Source organism: Monodelphis domestica, chromosome 3 (genome assembly GCF_027887165.1).
Source record: "Monodelphis domestica isolate mMonDom1 chromosome 3, mMonDom1.pri, whole genome shotgun sequence".
In the NCBI taxonomy this organism is placed as follows: Eukaryota; Metazoa; Chordata; class Mammalia; order Didelphimorphia; family Didelphidae; genus Monodelphis; species Monodelphis domestica.
The window spans coordinates 125,750,686-125,772,601 of NC_077229.1; the positions used below are offsets into that span (position 1 = coordinate 125,750,686).

Sequence of the window (21,916 nt, forward strand, 5' to 3'; positions counted from 1 at the left end):
TGTACCTCATGTATAGAAGGCATTCCCTCCTTGGTCTCTCAGTATCCTTTGCAATATCATGGCACAGCTCAGTCAGTGCCTTAAACATAGTCATTCTTGACTCTTCCATGTAGATATAAACTCTCCTTCCTCAAATTACCTTGTATATAACATCTCCAATCCTAGTTATTACAACGTAAGTGCTCTGAAAGCTGAGCCTGTTTCATTTTTGTCTCTAAATCTTCAATGATTTGCTTAGGTCTTTTTCCCACACAAAAGATGCTTAATAAATGTTTATTTGTGGATTTTCCAGTTGAAGTTATATTATCTTATATCTATACAAAGAGATAGATGAATATGAAATCAGAACTAAGCTTAGAGGACAGGGCATGCAGAGAAATAAAAAGGGATGATGGCATATAGGAAGGCTATAAGCGGTAGACAAAACCAAATAGAAATAAATAGAACCATAGGAAGAGAAGAAAAGATAGCAGACATAAAGTTAAACTAAGTATGGTCAGCTCCTAAATTCACAGATTTCAGTAATAGGAAATAGACATAGTTAATACAAAGGAATAACTAAAGAATTTTCAATTTCTATATTAGTTTTTAACATTTCATTTTAATTGTATCTAATTATATTGGCTCTCTCTCTCCTTTATCTGATAAAGGCAGTATATTAAAAAAAGATGACATTCCAGAGCCTAAGAAATCTTATAATTAGAGTAGCATAATGGTTTAACTCACAGAATTAGTTCCAAGCATTTGTAGTTCTGGTTCTCCTGACTCCAGCAGCTTTGCTACCATATGCAGAAAACTTTCTACAAATGGTTTGATGCTTTGAGAATGGCAAGCCATTAGCAACTGGTCCAATGCCTCCATAGCAATTAAAACATTCCTAAATATAGAAAGTGAAACATAACAAAGTTATGTTAATCTTCAGTTAAATCCCATAAAAGGTTATGTTATCCAAAATAAAACTTTTTTAAACGGTCAAATAATAGAAAAGTTTAACACAATTTCCCCCCACAATTCACAATTTAAGTGAAGTTATTAGATCTCTCAAAGAGGACTAAAAGTCATTAAAGAAACCATAAGCTAAGCCTCATACAAAGTTATCATTAAAAAGGGATCTGAGAAAGATTAATGTAGATATTAGTCCTCGCACCACTCATCAGCAGACTGAATCTGAAGATAATTCCATCCTGAGATCCACTCTTCTAAATGGTATCTACCATTAACAATCATTTCATGAATGGGCCAGGCCATTCTCACTTCATTCCCAGATCTATTCTCCAGATTTTCCTAACCCGCCCCCCCTTGCCAGCATCCCTTGGCCTCAATTCCCTCCCCTATTCAGCTCTACTTTATGAGCTCTTTATATGATTCCTAGAAAGTAGAAACTATCTCTTACTTATTTTTGTATCCCTAAGTGTTTTACTCTGTGCCTGGCAAAGAGTAAGTACTTAATAAATGCTCTATCAATAGAAGGTGATGTCTAAATAGTCTTGATTCTAAGAGGTAGAAGAAAGGAGGAAGAACATACCAATCATGGAAGATAGCAAAAATGATAAGCAATGAAGGGTCATGAATAAGTAACAGAAAGCAGGCCAATAGATGTGGACTATGAGTATTTGAAAGGAATAATGTGTCAGAAAATTAAGACAGGAAGGGACAATGTTGTAAAGAATCTTAATGCTAATTTATTTTTAATAGAGACAACAGGGAGAGACTAGAGTTTAATGAAAAGATCATTAAAGGATAGAAGGGAGTGCCATGGTAAGTACTGTATTTTAGGAAAATAACTGTCAATGAGTGTAGGATAGATTAGAGTGTAGGATAGATTAGGAGACTTAAGGCAAAGAGACCACTTAGGAGGCAAATACAATAGTGTTGGCTTTGTGACTAGAAAAATAGGACACATTCAGAATAGATGCTATAGAGAGAATAACTACAAGATTTTGCAACTAAATAAACATATGGAGTTAGTGAAAATGAGAATTCAAAAACAGAAGCAAAAGGTCTATATACCAAAATATTTGATAGCAGCTTTCTTTGTATGATAATAAAGTGGGTCCTAATTAACTGAAGCATGGCTAAAAAAAATTACAGTAAATAAATGTAATTCAATAATAAAAATATTTTTTAGTCATTTCAATTGTGCCCAACTTCATGACCCTACTTGAGATTTTTAAAGATTTAGGTTTTAAAGATTTAAGGTAAGGATTAGGCTCATTTTAAAGATGATGAACTGAATCAAATGATTTAGTAAGTTTGCCCAGGATCACACAGCTACTATGTGTCTGAGGCTATATTTGAATTCAGAAATATGAGTCTTCTGACTTCAGGTCTGCCACTCTATCCACTGTGCCTCCTAAATATCCAATATTACTATATAGTAAAATTGAAGACAAGAGAAATTCTGTGGAACAGAGGCAGGATTATCTGAATTAATGCACTAATAAGCAAAACTAAGGGAACAATATACACAACAAACATAGAAGTATGAATGAAAAAGTCACTAAAAGGAAGCCAAACACCAAGTAGTGGAAAAACAAGTGAAGATTCTGGAGAAAATATAATGGAATACACTTACTCCTCCCTCATGACAGTGTTAAACATAATATTAATACACTATTAAACAAAATAACTATTGGATATTTTTGCTTAATTCTTTTTCATTGTTACTAGAGAAAGTTTGGTATACAAGGGTTTAAATAACTATAATGTAAAGACAAAAGACATCAATAAAAATATTACACAATGAAACATCTCTTTTTTAGCAGAGGTGAGAAACTAAAGGTACATCAATTTGCATACATTGTGATATGGTCACTGTGTTAGTTGGGTTTTCCTTTATTACTCAGTGACAAAGGAGAAACCATACACTGTGGTAATATCTGGAAATGATACCGGAGTAAAACCAAAAGGCAACAACAAAAACTATTTTATAAAAGGAAACAGACTTAGCAAAACTTTGATCAACACAATGACTAATGATAAAGGATTTATGATGAAATGGGCTATCCACTTCCAGAGAGAAAAAAGCTTATATACTCAGGGTATAGATTAAAGTGTATTTTTTTCTTTTTTTGACAGGATTTTTTTTTCTTGAATATACAAATTTGAACAGCTTTTGTTTTTCTTGCCTTTCCTAGGAGATGTAAGATATCATCTGATGTTCAATATCAAAATCAGATTTAATTATATACTTTGCTGCCAAAGATGGAGAAGCTCTATACAATCAGTTAAAAGAAGATCTAAAGCTGAATGTGGCTCAGATCACAAGATCCTCATTTCAAAATCCAGGCCTGAATTGAAAAAAGTAGGTAAAACCATCAAACTATATAAGTATGACCTGAATAACATCCCTTATGAATACAAAGTGCAAATACAAATAGATTTAAGGGTTTAGATCTGGTAGATAATAGAAAGTCTAAAGAACTCTGGACAATGGTTTACAATACTCTATAGGAGGTAGCAACAAAAAATATTCCAAAGTAAAAGATGAGCAGAAAAGCAAAATGGCCATCTGATGAGGCTTTACAAGTAGCTGAGGAAAGGAAAAGGTAAAGAGGAGAAAGATATCCAAATGAATGCAGAATTCCTAAGAACAGCAAAGAGTTACATAAGAAGGTTTTCTTAAACAGACACTAAAAAGAAATAGAAGAAAACAATAGAATGGAAAAAAAAGAAATCTTCAAAATTAAATATCAAGGAAATCATTCATGTAAAAATGGGTGCGATAAAAGGAAAAATGGTAGGGACTTAATAAAAGAGAAGAAATTGAGAGTAAGTGGCAAGAATAAAGAACTATAAAAGAAAGATCTTAACATCACCAATAACCATGCTGGTGTGGTTATTGATCTAGTCAGACATCCTGGAGAAGGAAGTTAAATGGGCTTTAGGAAGCATTACTAACAATAAGGCTAGTGGAGGTGATGAAATTTCACCTGAACAACTTAAATTCCTAAAAAATGATACATTAAATTGAATCCAACAGCTATTTACATGAAAAAAACAATTTCTAATATTCTTTTAAAAAATTTGAGTTCCAAATTCTCTCCCTCACTTTCTTCCTTCCCCCACTCCTTGAAATGATAATTGATTTGATGTTATACATGTGTGATCATGTAAAACATATTTCCATATTAGTTATGTTCAACAGAAATTTATTTAGCATTCACAGTATGCAAAGCACTATACTAACCCTGGAAGAGATACTGAGTATGGAACACAATAGCCAGCATTTAAGGATTCTAAAGTATGTTACATTTATTATCTCATTTTATCTTTATAAAAATGGTGGAAAGTAGGGGTTATTTATATTATTCCCATTGCACAGATAAAGAAACCGGGGCTGAGAGAGATCAAGTGATTTACGGTGGATCACACAGCTAATAAATGTCTGAATCAGAATTTGAGTTGAGGTCTTTCCCTAACTCCAGCTCTAGTGCTCTCTCTTAAGTTTACATAAAAGAGCAATGCCAATGAATGTTAAAATTACCTATTGCACTCATTTCACATGCCAGCAAGGTTATGCTTGAGATTCTGCAAATGAGGCTTTAGCAATATGTGAACTGAGAATTATGAGAATAGCAAGCTGGCTTTCAAAGAGTAAGAAGGAATAGAAATCAAATTGCCAACATTAAATGGATTATGGAGAAAACAAGGGAGTACACTAAAATAACATGTATGTCTACATCATTAATTATAATAAAGCTTCTGATTGTGTGGATTACAGCAAAATGTGGCAAGTCTTCAAAGAGATGGAAGTACCAGATTATTTTACTTGTCTCCTGAAGAAACTGTATGCAGGTCAAGACAGCACTCTAATGGCAGAAAGTGAAGAAGAATTAAGAAGACTCTTGATAAGGGTGAAAAAGGAGACTATAAAAGTTGGTGTGAAACACCAAAAAAACCCAAGATTATGGCAACTGTTCTTATCACTTCCTGGCAAACAAAGCGAGAATAACTGGAAGCAGTGTCAAATTTTATATTCTTGAGTTTAAAGATTTCTGCAAACAAGGACTATAGCCATGAAATTAAAAGATATTAGCTCATTGGAAAGCCATGGCAAATCTGGAGAACATATGAAAAAGCTGAGAAATTACCTTGGTGACTAAGATCTGTATAATCAAAGCTTTGATTTTTCAAATAGCAATATGTGATACTGAGAACTGGACTATGAGGAAATTGAATGTCACCGAATCAACAGTTTCAAATTATGTTGTCGGAGAAGACTTGAGAGTTCCTTAGACAAGCAAGGAGATCAAAGAAGTCAATACTTCATGAAATTAATTCAGACTGTTGAAAAGAAGCTGAATGCTTAAATACTGAAGCTTAAATACTCTGGCCACATAAGAAGATAAAACGCACTACAAAAGACCCTGATGTTGGGAAACATTGAAGGCAAAAGGAGAAATAAAAGGCAGGCAATAAGATAGATAATAAGAGTACAGTGGAAACTACAAGCATGAGAGTTTGGAGGGAGATAGTAGAGGATAGAAGGACCTACAATGCTATGGCCCCTGGGGTCCTGAATATAAGAAAATAAGCAATTTGTATAAAGGCTTTCAGAGTTAAAAAAGTTAAAGTATGTTTCCAGAGGAAACTAAATTACCACATAAATTGAATGAAATATTCAGAGAGAATAAAATCTTAAATACTCAATATAGAAATTCAGCCAAAGCACATAAAAGAAAGATTCCCAAGTACAGGGAAAGAACTATGAAAACAATAGTAAAAATAAACCTTTAACATTTTTTAAATTAAAAAACAAATTAAAATTTTTCCCGTTATATGATTCATGTTTTCTCCCTCCCTGCTCTAAGAGTTGACAAGTAAGTCCTCTGGGTTATACATATATATTATCATACAAACCAATTTCCATATTATTCATTTTTGTGAAAGAGCAGTTCTTAAAACCAAACCCCCAAATTATACAACTATATAAATAAGTGATAAATCACATGTTTTCACCTGGATTTCTACTCCCACAGTTCTCTCTTTCAATGTGGATAGCATTCTTTGTCATAAGTCCCTCAGAATTGTCATGGATCACTGCATTGCTATTAGTAGCAAAGTCAATTACATTTGATCATCCCAAAATATTGCAGTCTCTATGTATAATATTCTCCTGGTACTACTTATTTCACTGCATATAAGTTCATGTAGGTCTTTCAAGTCCATTATTTCATCATTCTTTATAGCACAATAGCATTCCATCATCTTCATATACCACAATTTGTTCAAGCATTCCCTAATTGAGGGACATCCCCTCGGTGTCCAAATTTTCCTACAACAAAGAGCCTAGCTATAAACATTTTTGTATCAACAGGACCTTGACCAGTTATTTTTTAATCTTTTAAAGATATAAACCTAGTAGTGGTATAGCTGGATCAAAGGCATACATTCTTTTGAAGCCCTTTGGGCATTATTCCAAATTGCCCTCCTGAATGGTAAGATCAATTCACAACTCCATCAGCAATGCATTAGTATCCCAATTTTGCCACATTTCCTCCAACATTTATTATTTCCCTTTTCTGTCATATTAGCCACTTTGCTATGTGATATGGAAATCACTTTAAAAGACTGATATATATTAATTTAAGGTCACCAAGGAATTCAGCTATGTAATTCCTAAATGAGAGAGAGAGAGAGAGAGAGATAGAGAGAGAGAGAGAGAGGAGAGAGAGAGAGAGAGAGAGAGAAAGAGAGAGATAGAGAGAGAGAGAGAGAGAGAGAGAGAGAGAGAGAGGAGAGAAGGGAATAGGGCTTAAATACCCACTTTGCTTAGGCTGGGCCAAAGGCCCAAGGCCTTGGATAGCCGAGGCAAAGAAAAGAGATCAGTCCCTATCACTCATGTGACCAAAATGGAGAAACAGTCTGAGGGCCTCCACTCCAAGCACCAGGCTCCAACCATCATACTCTCCTCCACACAGGAAGTTCCAGCACTCCTAAGCTCTCCTCTACCTCACTTCCTGTGTCTCACCTGTGCCAATGGTGGCTCTAGCTTAACCCAGGACCTCCCAGAGGTCTGTCCCCTTTGCACATGTCTGTTGAAGGCCATATTCTCAAATAATTAAATCTTGAGCTTTGCTGCAGCCCTTTCTAAATCCTGTTACCTTGAGTAGGGTGGAGATTGTAGTTTCCAAGACCTGATTCTGTCATTCCAAGTATCTCTATTGTTATTGATCAGGAAATAGCCAAATCCCATCCTCTAAAGAATGGTTTGAACAGGGTTGAGTAGTTTTGAAATTCACAGCTAGATATAAAGTGGTACCTCAGAGTACCACCTATATGTCTCATTTTTGTTTCTTGTAGAAAATATATAGTAGGATTCTGGTTTTTAATCCATTCTGCTTTCTACTTGCGTTTTATGAGGGAGTTCATACCATTCACATTCATAGTTATGATTACTGTCTGTGTATTCCCCTCCATTATGACTTATTTATTTAATATTGACTTTTCTTCTTTCATTCTTTCCCTCTCTTCCAGTGTTTTGCTTTTCGTCATTCTCCCCACCTTTCCCCTCCCTTATATTATTCCCCTTACCAACACCTTCCATCTTATTCTCCTCTTTTGGTTATATTGGTTTTCTCTTCCCTATCCCCTCCCCCCTCAGCAAGTGTTTAAGTAATATATGTTATCCCATTTTACTTCTTTTCCCATTTCTCTTAGTATTATCCTTTTTATCCCTAGTTTTATAATTTTTGAAATACCATCCTAAACAGCTTACTACCACATCCTCTATGTATTCTTCTATATACTATGATAATGATAACAAGTTTTAAGAGTTAGATATCATCTTTCCATATAGACATATAAGACATTTGACCTTATTGAAGTCCTTAAATTTTTTTTCTATTTCTTATTTAGCTTTTTTATGCTTCTCTTGGATTTTGAATTTGGGGCTTGAATTTTCTGTTTAAGTCTGATCTTTTCTTCAGGAATGCTTGGAAATCACCTATTTTAATAAATAACCATAATTTCCCCTGAAAGAATAGTCTGTTTTGCTGGGTAGTTGATTATTGGTTGTAAGCCCAGTTCCATTCCGGAATATCATTCCAAGCCTTGCAGTCCTTCAATGTGGAGCTTCCAGGTTCTGTGTGATCCTGACTGGGGCTCCATGATATCTATTTTGATAATTATTTCCTTTTAGGTGCTTGTATTATTTTCTCCTTGGCCTGGGAGCTCTTGAACTTGGCTATAATGTTCCTTAGAGTTGTCAGTTAGGGAGGTGATCTGTGGATTCTTTCAATCTCTATTTTACCCTCTTGTTCAAGGATACCAGGGCATTTTTCTTGAATAATTTTCTGTAGTATGATGTCAAGGCTTTTTTTTTGGTCATTTTTTTAGGTAGTCCAGTAATTATTAAATTGTCTCTCCTGGATCTATTTTCCAGGTTGGTTATTTTTCCATATTTTCATCAATTTTTTTCAATCTTTCGATTTTGCTTTATTGTTTTCTGATGTCTCATGAAGTCATTAGCTTATAATTGACTAATTCTAATTTTTAAAGACTAAATTTCTTCCATCATCTTTTGATCCTCCTTTTCCTTTTGGTCTATTCTTTTCAAGCCATTCTTTTCATCTTTTAACTTTTTTGCCCCATTTTCCAGTTGGTCAATTCTGGCTTTTAAGATACTATTTTCTGTTTTAATTCATGTGCCTCTGTTTCCAGTTGACCTAGGTTGCTTTTTAAGCTATTATTTTCCTTTCTTATTTTTCTTCAACCTGTCTTATTTGATTTTTGAATTCTTTTCTGAGCTCTTCCAGTGCCTGAGTCTAATTTCCTGAATTTTTTGAGGTTTTGTTTAAATTTCCTTGGGTCCCATCATTCTCTGTTGGTTCTGTTCTTTGTTCTTTATCTCCATAAAAGCTTTCAGTCCTTATTTCATTCTTTTTCTTCTGTTTACTCATATTACATTTTCCCCTTCCCTGTGTATTGTAAATTCATTCCTCTGTTTGTTTACTGGTCCTGAGTGTTTTAGCTACTCTTCCCTGAAGGGAATCTTCAGTCCTTTCTCTCTTCTGCTTTATATACTAGACAGGTTAAACTTACCTGCTGAGCTAATATGACCTGAGGCCAAATCTTCACCAGCCACCTTGACAGTAAAGATTGCCCAAACAGATGCACTCCTTTCCCACAATATATATGATAATTTGTACATGTTATTTCCCAAAAACAGAATATAAGCTCACTGAAAACAAAGGAAATTATGTTTTTCTCTTTGTATACAGAACCTAATATGTTTACATGCTCAGCAAATATCTAGTGTATCTGTGCTGTGCTGCAGATTCAAAATAAAGTTATACTCACAATGAAGATATTCCAAAACTCCTTCCACCTATAACCAATTAATGATAATATAATTCAGCAATTTTTAAAAATAAAAGGGGTAAAATTCTTTGCACCAAGAAAAGGAATAGGAAAAAATTCACGCCTAGATGCTGAGACTGATTTTCTTACCCAGTCCGGTGTCTGACAACATCTCTGGTCAGTTTGTCAGCCAAGTAAGTTCCAATTCGATCTAGTTTCTCTGGGGCAGATACAGCATAAAACGTCAGTTTCTCCATGTCACCTTTAACAAGACCATCCTAAATATAAGACAAAAAGTTGTCTAAATAAATATTTTAAATTTAAACATGTTATTTCATGTAATTTTAAGTCTCAATTTACTTTAAATGCCAAAACTCAAGATTGAGGTCAATTCACACCAAAAGGATTAATTTAATTATTATTACCTTGATGTCAGTTCCAGCATAGTCATATACCTAAGTGCTTCAAACTAATGGGACATGAGTTCTGTCCCAGCACTATTACTTACTAATTCTTTGACAATCCACTTTAACCTCTCTGGGCCCCAGTTTTCTCATCTAGTAAATAAAGGAGCTGGGCTAGAAGGATCTCAGATTTCTTCCAACATTAACTAAATCAATAATCATATGGAGTTTTTAAAATAGTCAATTATCATTTAGAGGCAGGAAGGTATCTCAGTGGGGAGAGCCAGGCCTAGAGACAGAAAGTCCTGGGTTCAAGTCTGGCCTCAGAGACCTCTTAGGTGTGTGACCCCAGGCAAATCACCTAACCACAGTTGCCTAGACCTTACCACTATTCTGCCTTAGAACCGATACTTAGTATTAATTCTAAAATAGAAGGTAAGTTTTTTTTTTAATCATTTATCATTTATGAGATGCTTATGTGCCAGGCCCTGTGCTAAAGCAAAGGAGTAAAAAGAAAGACAAAAACTGGACCTTGCTCTCAAGGAGTTTACAGTCTATAGTAACCTACTAAACAGAAAATAAAATCAAATTATAATTTTAAAATATATATCACAAATTAATTTCTTTTGGGATAAAGAATGATGAATACATAATTGTTAAATGGATGGACAAACTATTTCTACAAATGATAACCTTGTTTATTTTTACCTTTTTGATGCAAAGTACATTAGAAAATTGAATCTTTCATTAATACAGAACCAACTGGTGCTTCAGGTCATGACTTTAATTATTCTCACTAACCAATGAATAAATAGCAATAATACAATTATTAAGGCTTGAAAACACTTGCTACTTGGCAGGCATATGAAGCAGATAATGAAATTATTCTCCATTTTACAGTTGAAGAGATTGAAGTTCTCAATCTTGCTCTTGCTAGAAGTCCTAACTTGCTCAAACCTACAAAGCAAGTCTCAGAGATGGCACTCAAACCTACGTCTCCAATTATAAAGATTTTTTTATATCTGTTAAATTCTTTATTTCAATTTTTTTTCTTTCTACTAAAAATATAATAGAGCTACAAACTGTTTTCCTTAAACTATTGGCATCGATCTGTTAAGTTCTGGTTGTTAAGAGGTTTTATTCTCTGTACAAATTGAAAATTTCATTTAAATCCTTCTTTTGTTCCAAGAAAGTAACTTACTTTTTAAGTGATGCAGATTTCAAATGAACTTACAATAAAATCTTTTCTCCTATAAATTAAAATTTTCTGACATCTATTATTTCACGTCCTAATTAAAACAATTCCACACTTTCCCATTCAAGAGAGTACAAATGTCTAAATTCCTTATTCTTATCTTAGAGGCAGATAGGTACCACAGTGATTAAAAGGGCTGAGTTCAAATCCTGCCTCAAAACAGTATTTACTGGTGTAATCCTAGACAAGTCTGTTACATTATCTTCCTCAGTAACCCCAATTGCAAAAAATGGTGATAATTATAGCACTAATTTTAAAGGGTTGTTGTGAAAATCAAATGAGATAATATTACTTTTTTGTAATATATGCTTTCATTCAATGTACTCCAGATTTGTCTAGGATTAACTACTCTTTTTACATGCTACTTTAGGCAAAAGTCTACATACTGTTCATACAACTGACCTAATGTTATCTAATTACTACCTTGCTATGTCTTTGTTCATTCAATTTTTCTTTCATGCAATGACCTAGCACCTTTTCCTCTTATCCACAAAAATCCTATACATCCTCTAAGACCTAATACAAGTCTTTCCTTCTCCAAGAAGCAACCCTACACCATTCTGGCTACATTAATATACTTTCTTCCTCCAAATTCATAGCACTGATTATCAATTGACACTTGTACAGTAATCCATCATAAGAAAATATACTTAAAAGGCAGCAGAGTATAGTAAGTGTAGTAGTAACACTACAGAACTGAAGTCAAGAAAACCTGTGTTTGAATCCTACCTATGATGCAAGATATATAACCTTGTGGAAATTTCTTAATCTCTCAAGGTTCAAGTCCATCATCTACAATTAACCAATAATAACTGTAAACTAGTATTAATAACATTCAGCTCACAGAGTTTTTGTGAGGCTCAATTGATATAATGAATACAAAGCACTTTGTAAATCTAATAGGTCACAGCATGGGGTAGTAGATATACTGTTAAGTTCACAAGGCTTGAAATCTAATTCTGCCTTAGTTATTAATTAATAGCTGTACAATTATGGATAAATCACTTAAACTCTCACAGAGAGACAATAATACTTCCTACCTTATAAGGCTATTTTGATAAAAGCACTTTACAAACAGCATTATATAATGTACATTATAATTATACTAATTTAACCATTTATTAAGTGTATCACTAAAACACTTTGATTTTAAATAATTCCAATGCACTTACTGAAATTAACTTTTCATATTTTATTTTCCCCAAATAGACTATTTATTCCACTCAAGTACCATGTCTTGTTATTTCACATAGTAGTATTTTGTAGCCTCAAAGATGCTCAATAAATATTTGTTGATTCATTTTGTATATCTGCATTTTCATAAATATAGTTGGCATAAAATAAAACAAGTAATAAGTAGAACCTTAAATTTTAATTCAAGCAAAATAATTCTATAGTTGTCATTATCATTAGAATAAAATAAGTCAGGAAGCTATGAAGCACAGTGGATAGAGGGACAGGCCTGGAGTCCAGAAATCTGCTTTCAAATCTGGTCTCAGTAACTTACTCATTTTATGACCCTGGGCAAGTCTCCATTTGCCTACCCCTTGCCACTCTTCTGTCTTAGAACTGATACTAGGACAGAAGGCAAGGGTTTAAAAAAAAAAAGATGAACGAAATAAATCAAGGAAATACTATTTGACTGATATTTCTTCTGAACACTTTAAAACTGGGCTAAATCAGATATTCAAGTATTTTAATTTAAATGATAAAAAAAAAAACAGTGATTTATTTCTTAACTAAAAATCTCCAAAAAATTACTATTTTCTCATTGCAAAGCATTCAAAAGGAAAGAAATTTTTACTAATATAAATTTAAGTGCTACCATCTAAAATGGAAATAGAACAGATAGGAGGGTATATACATATAGCCTATATAATAAAATAGATAAACTTTAGGAATAGTTGATATTGGTTACATTAATTTAGTTCAATGATTTATTTTAGTAAGCATTAGTCCTAGCTATTGGCCAGGCCTATCAACTAACTTAAACCAACCTAGATATTTTCTTTAAAATTAAGTCACTTTTAGCAGCACTACCCAATTAATCATTCTAATTAGTCATTTACTTATAGAATACTTCTGAAAGAAAGGATATACTTTATTAAATAAAAATATATTAAATTAGAAACCACCAGGATCCTGGTAATCCTTACAAAAAAAACTGTAAGGCTTTTTGCTGTATCAAGGCTGTCAAATACCTACAATATTTCATAGACTGACAGCAAAATACACATAAACCCAAGCTCTGGCAAATTGCGAACTATGGTTATTATGTAAAAAGATATTGTGTAAGAAATAAATTTGTAAATCAACTTGCTTTTTGCTTTTCTTTTTGCATTATAAAAATAATACTTTCCTAGTGTAATACTTTAAATTTTCCTGTTATTTTATATCAATAATAGCCCCTATAGTAAGTCTCTGTTCAATTTCTATTAAGTTCTTCTTTATAACTATAAAATCTCAGTTAAGTTCCTCTTTTTCACTTTAAAATAAGCTCTTTAAATCATGTCTCTGACCAAAATTAGATCACCTAATTTTAACAGCTGGCTTTACATTAAATCAATTTTGCTTGGAAGATTGTTTTTCCCTGGCTTTTCATCTCTAGGTAAAGAGCATTAATTTTAAAAATAAGTGGAAACTCAGATCAAAATCCTTTTGTTTCTAGTATTTTCTAAGTAAAACAAAAAAATTTCAAGAACAGACACAAATGTTAATATGGGTTAATATAAGGAAATAACAAGGAAAAGTATTGACCCTACTCCAAATAAGGAGGTTTTAAAGGCAAAACTACAGAAAGGAGTCTGAAAGAACCCTGGGGAAAATAAACAGCTCTGGAGGGCAGAAAAGGGGCAAATAGATCAGTAGTTGGAAGATCAAATTTACTTTTGGATCTTCAGGAAATATGTTATCCACCAGACGTTTGAAACGAGGACGTAAAGCACCACAGCAGCAGCATATTCCTAGAAGATAAAGGAAAGATAAACAATATTAATAACTTTTTAAAAAGAGTATTACATTCTAAATTTTAAGGAACTGTTTACATGAAAACTGATATGCTTAAAAATCTTTAAGCCAACTTATGCAAAATATCAACCTATATCTCCCCTCTCTTTTCTACACATACTAAAAAAAGCCAACAATATTTGGTCTCCACTTCCTCTTTTTTACTCACTTTTCAATTACTAAATCCTAGGTTAAGGGTTGAAAGTTGGTTTCTGAAGTCATCATTTAAATGAAACTAGTCTTTCCAAAGTTATTTTAATTCAGTTGTTTTTCATTCAAGTCCAAATCTTTATGATCCCATTTGGGATTCTCTTGGCTAAGATAGTGGAGTGGTTTGCCATTTCCTTCTCCAGGTCACTTTACAGATGAGGAAACTGAGGCAGATTTGCCCAGTCATACAACTAGTTAAGTGTCTGAGGCTAGATTTGAACTGAGGATGATAAACCTTCATGACTTAAGGCCCAACATTATCCACTGTGCCACCTCTATCTGCCCTCCAAGGCTTATCAACCTTTATACTACTAAATCCATGACTTGCATTTTTTAAAAATACTCCTCATACTTTAATAACCTTTCTGCAGCATTTGACATTGTTGATCATCCCCCTTCCTCTTAGCTACTTTCTCCTCCCTGGGTTTTTATGACTCAGATCATCTCTCATCTATGTACTTTCTTTTTGTCTTCTTTGTTGGATCATCATCCATGACCTGCCCATTATAGTACCCTCACCCATCAGTCTGTCATAGTAGACTTCTTTTATCTTTCTATATCTTGTATTTAGTAATTTTATCCAGCTTCTATAGTTTAATTATCCTCCTGTGCAAATGATTTTCAGATCTCTCCCTCCAGGATCATCATGAGCTTTACTGAGTATTTCCACCTTCTAATAAACATATCAATGGTGAGACAGCTAAAAAGCATAGTGGATAGAGCCCTGGACTTGTGGTTGGGAAGACCCATATCAAATTGTGCTTTAGACACCAACTAGATGTATAACTCTGGGAATATCACTCAAACTCTTTAGACTTAGTTTCCTCTTTAATAAAATGTCAGTAATAACAGCACCAACCTCAAATAATTGCTGTGAAGATCAATTGGATATATATGAAAAGTATTTTGCAAACCTTAAAAGATTGTTAGCTAATATCTCAGAACTCAAAATTTCTTAAGCAGAATTCATTATCTCTAATCCTCCATTTGCCCAAAACTATCCTTCCTAACTTCCTATTTCTCTCAAAGACTGCATCATCTTTTTAAAAACAAAACTTCAATGTATTTAAAAAATATTTTTCCTCATTCCAATACCCAAACAATTGTAGGGAACTCTCTCTTATACCTTTATAATGTTATGAATGAGAATCCTGGAGACTTTATATTCAAATTATAAGCATTTATTAGTAAAAGAAAGAGAGAAATAAGGTTTCTAGCCTTTCTAACTTAAAGTAAGATCAGGTCCCATCCACACCACCACTTGCCAAAGATAGGTACATAGATGAGCTTGGAGAATGTAGAGAGGGAGACCAGAGAGAGGGCCAGGAGCAAAGGGACCAGCTTTCCACACTAGCTTTTCAAGCCTCATCTAAGCCCTTCCCCCAGATTCTTCAATTGGCCTACGGCCTCCACGTGTCATATTTCCATGACCTCGGGACATTTCGCAGGTCAGGAATCTGGCCTGCCATGCTGGCAACCTAGACACCTGATTCTGTGACTCTTATGGTGAGTCTTTCTGGAATTGGACTGGGGTGCAGGTTCCTCTGAGATTTCATTCACACAATTACATTTCTTAAATTCATCCTATTATTTCCACATATGCAACCACCATCTTAAATCTCACTACCTCTAAATCTGGCCTATTATAATACTGGTCTGCCAGCTTATGGTTTTTTTTTGTTTTGTTTTGTTTATTTGTTTTGAGGGGAAGGTCTGTTTTGGTTTTCTGTCTTCCCTTGTACCTTCAGTTCTTAATGCAGTATCTAGTACACAGTTGGAACTTAGTAAATGCTGACTTATTAGTCTAGCATTGACTGACAGATGTCAGGCTGAATTACTAAAGCATAGTTCTTGCCAAGTCATTCTCCTGCTCAAGAAACTCCTGTCTCTTTTTGCCTCAGGAATAAGGTAAAAAAATGTGTTTGTTTGGCATTTAAAGCCCTTCAATATCTGGTTCTAGATCATTTTCCAAAACTTATTGTAAATTTCTCCCCTTCACATACCCCATAATCCAACCCAACTGGACACTCTATCTCCTATTTCTATGTCACTGTACAGGATAAACAGTCATGCCTACGATATACTGCCACTCTGACTCTCTACCTTACTAAATTTCTAACTTCCTTTGGTGCTTAATTTAGAGCCACCTTCTACACAAGATCTTTCTTTATTCTCCTAATTGTCAATGCTTTAGCCTCACCAAAAATAAAAATTACTTTAATTACTTTACATATACTGGATAAGAAGAAGCTTGGTTTGGTGGAAAGAGAACTGGCATTGGAGTCAAGAAGACCTTAATTCTGACATATACCATAAAAGTCACTTAGGCTCTCAGTGCTCTAGGTAACTCTCTACAGTAATTCCACACTTGCCAGAATTTGTTTAGTCTATGTCAATAACTATATTAATTATCAAAAAGAAGACAATTATTAAGTTTAAAAAATGGAAGCCCGTGTTGCTGTTTTAAATTACAAATCAGTTATTCCTATAGAAAAGCTTAGGAGAGAGGAATGGGGATATTTCAAAGTTCATTAAAGACAATATACTCATTCTTTTTAGGGATATCCTAGTAGGTACTATATCAATCACCTAACATATTAATCATCATGACTCAAATATTCTCCTTGATTAATTCTGCCAAATATATTTTGAATCTTCAAATTCTAAGCCTAATATACACCTTCAGATGTAATCTTCAAAAAAAAAAACGATTTTTTTTTCCTTTTTAAGTATATAGGTAAGCAATAGATTCAAACACAAGAGGTCTTTATTTTTTCAAAATGTTTACTCCATTATTTCTTAAATAGAATTATAAAATCTTCATTAATAATAAACTATATTCAATCAAATATTTTCATCAAAAATTTACAAATAATATTTAAGTCATAAAATTCTAAAATTCTCAAGACATTCACAAAATTATAGTGCTTTCTTTCTAAGTCACTGATTAAAACATCATAGTCTACTATCTCTCCTAATGTCCTCTCCTTTACCCCTGTGTAAACTTAGCTACAGGGAATAAAAATATTATCAGGAAAAGTAAAATATTCTGTCATCATTTCATACATACATAATATTGAGCAAATAACAGTAAAATAAAGCCCATCACTTAGCAGCACTTTCATATGTCTACTTTTTTGTTCATATGAACAGTAAATTTTTTCAACTCCATTTTCAAAGAATCTTTCTTGATATTACATTAAATGAGCTATAAAGCAGATGAATTTCATTCCTAATTTGGGTCAGGAAACTATCTTTAGAAATTAATAAAAATAGATTTATTTATATAGTCCTTAATGATCTACAAAACAGAACAAAATCCAGGTTCTCTGATTCCTCATTAATCTCTGAGGTATGTGGTACATGTATTAATAATGCCATTGTATAGATGAGAAAAGAGACACAGAAACCAGTGGGATATTAGGGAATAGAAGAGAAGAAATAGGACAAGTTGGGATCTGAGTGATCAAAAAAAAAAGTTTAAAAATATTTGGGGAAAACAGGTAGCAGGAAATGCATCTATGAACTACAGCTATGGTAATTATATAGATCAGTAAAGGGAGTACCAAATTAAGGTTTTCTTTATCCTCATGTTTCCTAGACAAAAGCAGGATAAACTAGTACACAGTTGAAGTGAAAAGGGATATGTTAGTAAAAAAAGCAAAGATTAAAGATGTCTAAGAGTTTAAGGGAAAATATGGAAGGGGAAGTAAAAATACATAAATAAATATAAAATCCAGATAAAAGATTAAGCTTTAAAGAGTGGCTAGAACAGCTATTTCTCTTAATGTAAAAATAGATACATTCATGTGTGTGTGTGTGTATATATATATATATATATATATATGTATATATATATATATATATATATAGTTTTTGTCACTATTGTACAACTCATTTTAATCAATACTACCCAAACTTCCTCCCCTCCAAAAGATCAGAAAAAGTGTGTTTTACAACAGAATAGAAATGTGAGCAATAAGTACTTAGCCAAAGTATTGGTTGTATTCTCCTAAAAATTCCTTTCCTTTTAATTCCACTAGTGTAAACTCCAAACACCAATCTCTAGCCTCAAAAGTCCAATTACTTGCTAAACATCCTTCTATGGAAATTCTTATTTATGGTACCTCAAGTTTTACATGTCCGAACTCAATTATCATCTTTCTCCCTACATTCCTAAATTCCTTCTTTTGTAAATAGAAATAATATTTTTTCAGTCATCTACATTTGAAAGCTTAAACTCATCTTCTAGATGACTCTCCATTTCCCAAATGACTAAATTGTCAATTCCTTATTTAGTCTTAAGAGGCAGGTCAATATAGTGGAAAAAGCACTAGACCTCAAGTATGGAAAACCTGGATTTGAATTCTGTCTCTCACATTTGCTAGCTCTATGATATCAGGCAAGTCATTTGGAGCTTCAGTTTCCCCATCTATGTGATGGGAATAATAACCGTAGATCCTATCTTGTAAGGTTGATGCTTAGCACAAATGAGAAAACGCATGTAATGCACTTAAGAAACCTTATAAGTTTTATGTCATTATTTTCTATATCAGTTATTATGATTACTATTGTACTTCTTCAAAGTCCTGCCCCACTCATCTACTACTGTAGAAGTTCTTAAACTGTTATTAGAGAATGTTTTATTTAGTACTTTCATAACCATATTTCAATACAATATTTCAATTTGCTTCCTTTGTAATCCTATACCTTGTATTTTGTGCACTTAAAAACATTCTAAGAATGAGTTTATAGGCTTCACCAGACCACCAAAGGAGTCCACCACACAAAAAAGGTTAAGAATCCCTGCCAGTCTACTAGAATTTCTACTGATACTATCATCTTAGATTAGGAATTCCATTACTTCTCACTTTGTCTACTGCAATAATAGCCAATATATCTGGTATTCTTGCCTCCAGACTTTTCCCCTTCTAACCCTGTACAAAAATATAAATGTCACTCGCCAGCTCAAAAATCTTCAATTGGACTCACTGCCTATAAAATGAATACAAAATACTTCCAATCATTCTGGCCTCTCTTTGTTCTAACAACTTCATTTTCCAGTATTAGATCTCAAATTGCTCTAAGTATCAGCCAAATCATTCATAGTTTCCTAAACACTCCACACTTTCTTATTTCTGTGTACATCTTTACAATATTTACTGATTCACTCTCTGCAATAACTTTACCCTAAACTATACCCATCTAAATTTATCTAACAACTTTCTAATCTAGCCAGCTAACAGCATCACCTTCATAAAAAGTTCCCTGATCCCCATTCCTTCAATAAAATGTGATTCTTCCTACCACTGTTAAGGAATGTATACTCTGCCTTGTAGTTTTATGTATTTGCTTTACTAACCACTAAGCATTACCTAAAGACTTTCAGGGCGTATCTTATCTATCTTATTTTACAATAATCTCAAAAAACAAGTGCAATGCTGTTAGGGAGAAAAAACTGTGATAAGATCTGTGATGTACTAAGTATCCATTCAATAGCAAGCAGCTCATCTTTATAGAAAAAGTTTTACAGTTTACAGAACAATTTTATCTTAGCCACCACCAGTGCTAAGCAAAGCAAATTTTATTACTTTCATTGTACAAATAATGAAATTGAAATTCAAAAAAGCCTAATAAAAAAGCTACAAAAGGTCTCATATTCTGTTCCCAATATTTAAAAAATAATTAAATCAAATGATCTGGGCTAGAAAGATAACTTTAGAAACTAATAAAAGCAGGTTTCATTTTTATGCCCTAATGATTTACAAAACCCAGGTTCTCTGATTCCTCATAAATCCATGAGTTGGGTAGTGCAATTACCACTAATATTGCCATTTTGCAGGTTAACAAAGACACATAAAATAGAGAAATATTAGGGAACAGTGACACAACAGGGCAGGTTAAGACACATGTGAGAAATAACCAAGCTCTAGTGTATTTTACTTTTCTATAATAAAAAAAAATATTTATAGAAATTTACTTGAGAAAGAAATTATAATGAGTACATCTCAAACATAATAAAGAACAATGGTGTTAAAAGTAAAAAATTTAAGCTACATATTTTTAAATAAATGGCTATAGACAAAAGTCTCAGTAGTAATAAACCATTTTTAAAGTAAGCAATATTTATAATTCTATCAAATGATAACATAGTGATAGTTATTTAAATATAATAATGAATTATAAATTATGCTAAAGGCTAATTGGAAGAAAACATTCAATAATGTAGTAGTAGTAGTAGTAGTAATAATAATAATAATAATAATAATAATAAAAACCACCTACTCAAGCACAGAAATGAAGGTGCCTCACTTGTTGAGTTAAATTCATATGGTTTTTCCAGTTCAGTTGTGGATACCTGAAAATAATCCTTCATTTTGTATAAGACTTTTCTAAGTCTCCTTCCTCTATGTCCTGTTTTTAGCTGTTGTTAGGCCAATGGCTCACCTTACTTCTAATTAGACTGATTGTACTTAAGTACTGTAACTTATCTAATTAATCTGTGACATCAATTTAAAGCTGTCAAACCCTTGGAAAATATTCCCCACCAAATTCTGCTAATATTTCTTGCTATCATTATATATTTAATATATTAATTAATTTATTTATAAATGAAGTATATAAGTTTATTATATTATATAACATAATATTTGGTATAGTAAAGTAATATTAATATATTTAATAACATTAAATAATGTTATTGCTAATAATTCTGCTAATACCCACCCAATGAATATAAGATTAACAAGCTGTAATAAATACATTATATTACTAGTCTGGTTAAATTTAATTTTACAATGATTTTAAAATTCAAATTTGGTAGAGAATTTCTGTGGATGGCAAACTATTTCTATGAAGTAGATCAAATTATTGACATTTCATACTGTGAATATATTTTACCTGTCTTCAAGATCTGGTCAGGTCATTTTTTTTGCTCAAAACCCTTCAATTTTTCTACTGACAAAAGCATGATATATCCAACCTCCTTAGCCTGATAGTAAAGGCTCAGAAGGAGAAGGAGCAGGGACTCCCCTGAACTCTCTCCAATTACCCTCCAAATAAAGTTGATATAATACCTCAAATGAACAGTAGTACCCACAAAAGGATAGGGTGAAACAAACTTTCAGCAAGAACAATTCAGGTCAGTGGAAAAGGTCTCCTGCTCTGGGATAGAAGTGGAGTTCCGACCAAATTGCAGACCAGCAGACCAGCACACTGTAGACTGCAGACTGCAGACTAGGCCCCACACTTCAGCAATGCTAGTGTAGACACTTAAGGACAACTCAATCAGAGGCAATGGCTTCTAAAGCTCTCAGCCTACAAGACAATTGGTCAGGAGATTAGAAGGGTCACTTTGCTGACTTTGGGTACAGGACTATGTAGCATTGCCCATATATAGATCCAGATTGAGGTTCTAAGGCAAGGAGGATCAGTGAGGCACCAGTATTTACAGTCACAGGGGAGCAAAGTGTAAAATTGGACTTGAACTCTGGACTTCAATCCCCACAATTCCTTGCTCCACTTCCCCAGAATGCTTTTTAATCTCACATGGGCTGAGATTGAGAAGGTATTTAACCTGATTGCAAAAGCTTTTAGCTCTCTTTTGGACTTCTGTTTTGGAGCAGAGGCCTCTCTTCCATGATGCGGGTTATCTTGTCTAGGCCTCTGGCCTAGGCACATGTTTCTTACTTGTATATTCTTTAATCTTTAACCTTTAATAAACCTCTAAAAAATATAA

General features: G+C 33.2%; 1 protein-coding gene across 7 annotated transcripts in view; it reads right to left on the reverse strand.

The window, feature by feature from the left end:
* EFR3A (EFR3 homolog A) overlaps positions 1 to 21,916 on the reverse strand; it is a 158,049-nt gene that overhangs the window by 95,375 nt on the left and 40,758 nt on the right. For all 7 annotated transcript variants that reach the window (XR_008917500.1, XM_007488344.3, XM_056823078.1 and 4 more), the window contains 3 exons: positions 13,849 to 13,925; positions 9,454 to 9,581; positions 727 to 877 (listed from right to left, as the gene is read on the reverse strand). Coding sequence is in view for 6 of the 7 variants with exons in the window: in XM_007488344.3 (XP_007488406.1) it covers positions 727 to 877; positions 9,454 to 9,581; positions 13,849 to 13,925 (356 nt within the window). In the remaining variant the exon portion in view is untranslated. The remainder of the gene's footprint in view (positions 1 to 726; positions 878 to 9,453; positions 9,582 to 13,848; positions 13,926 to 21,916) is intronic.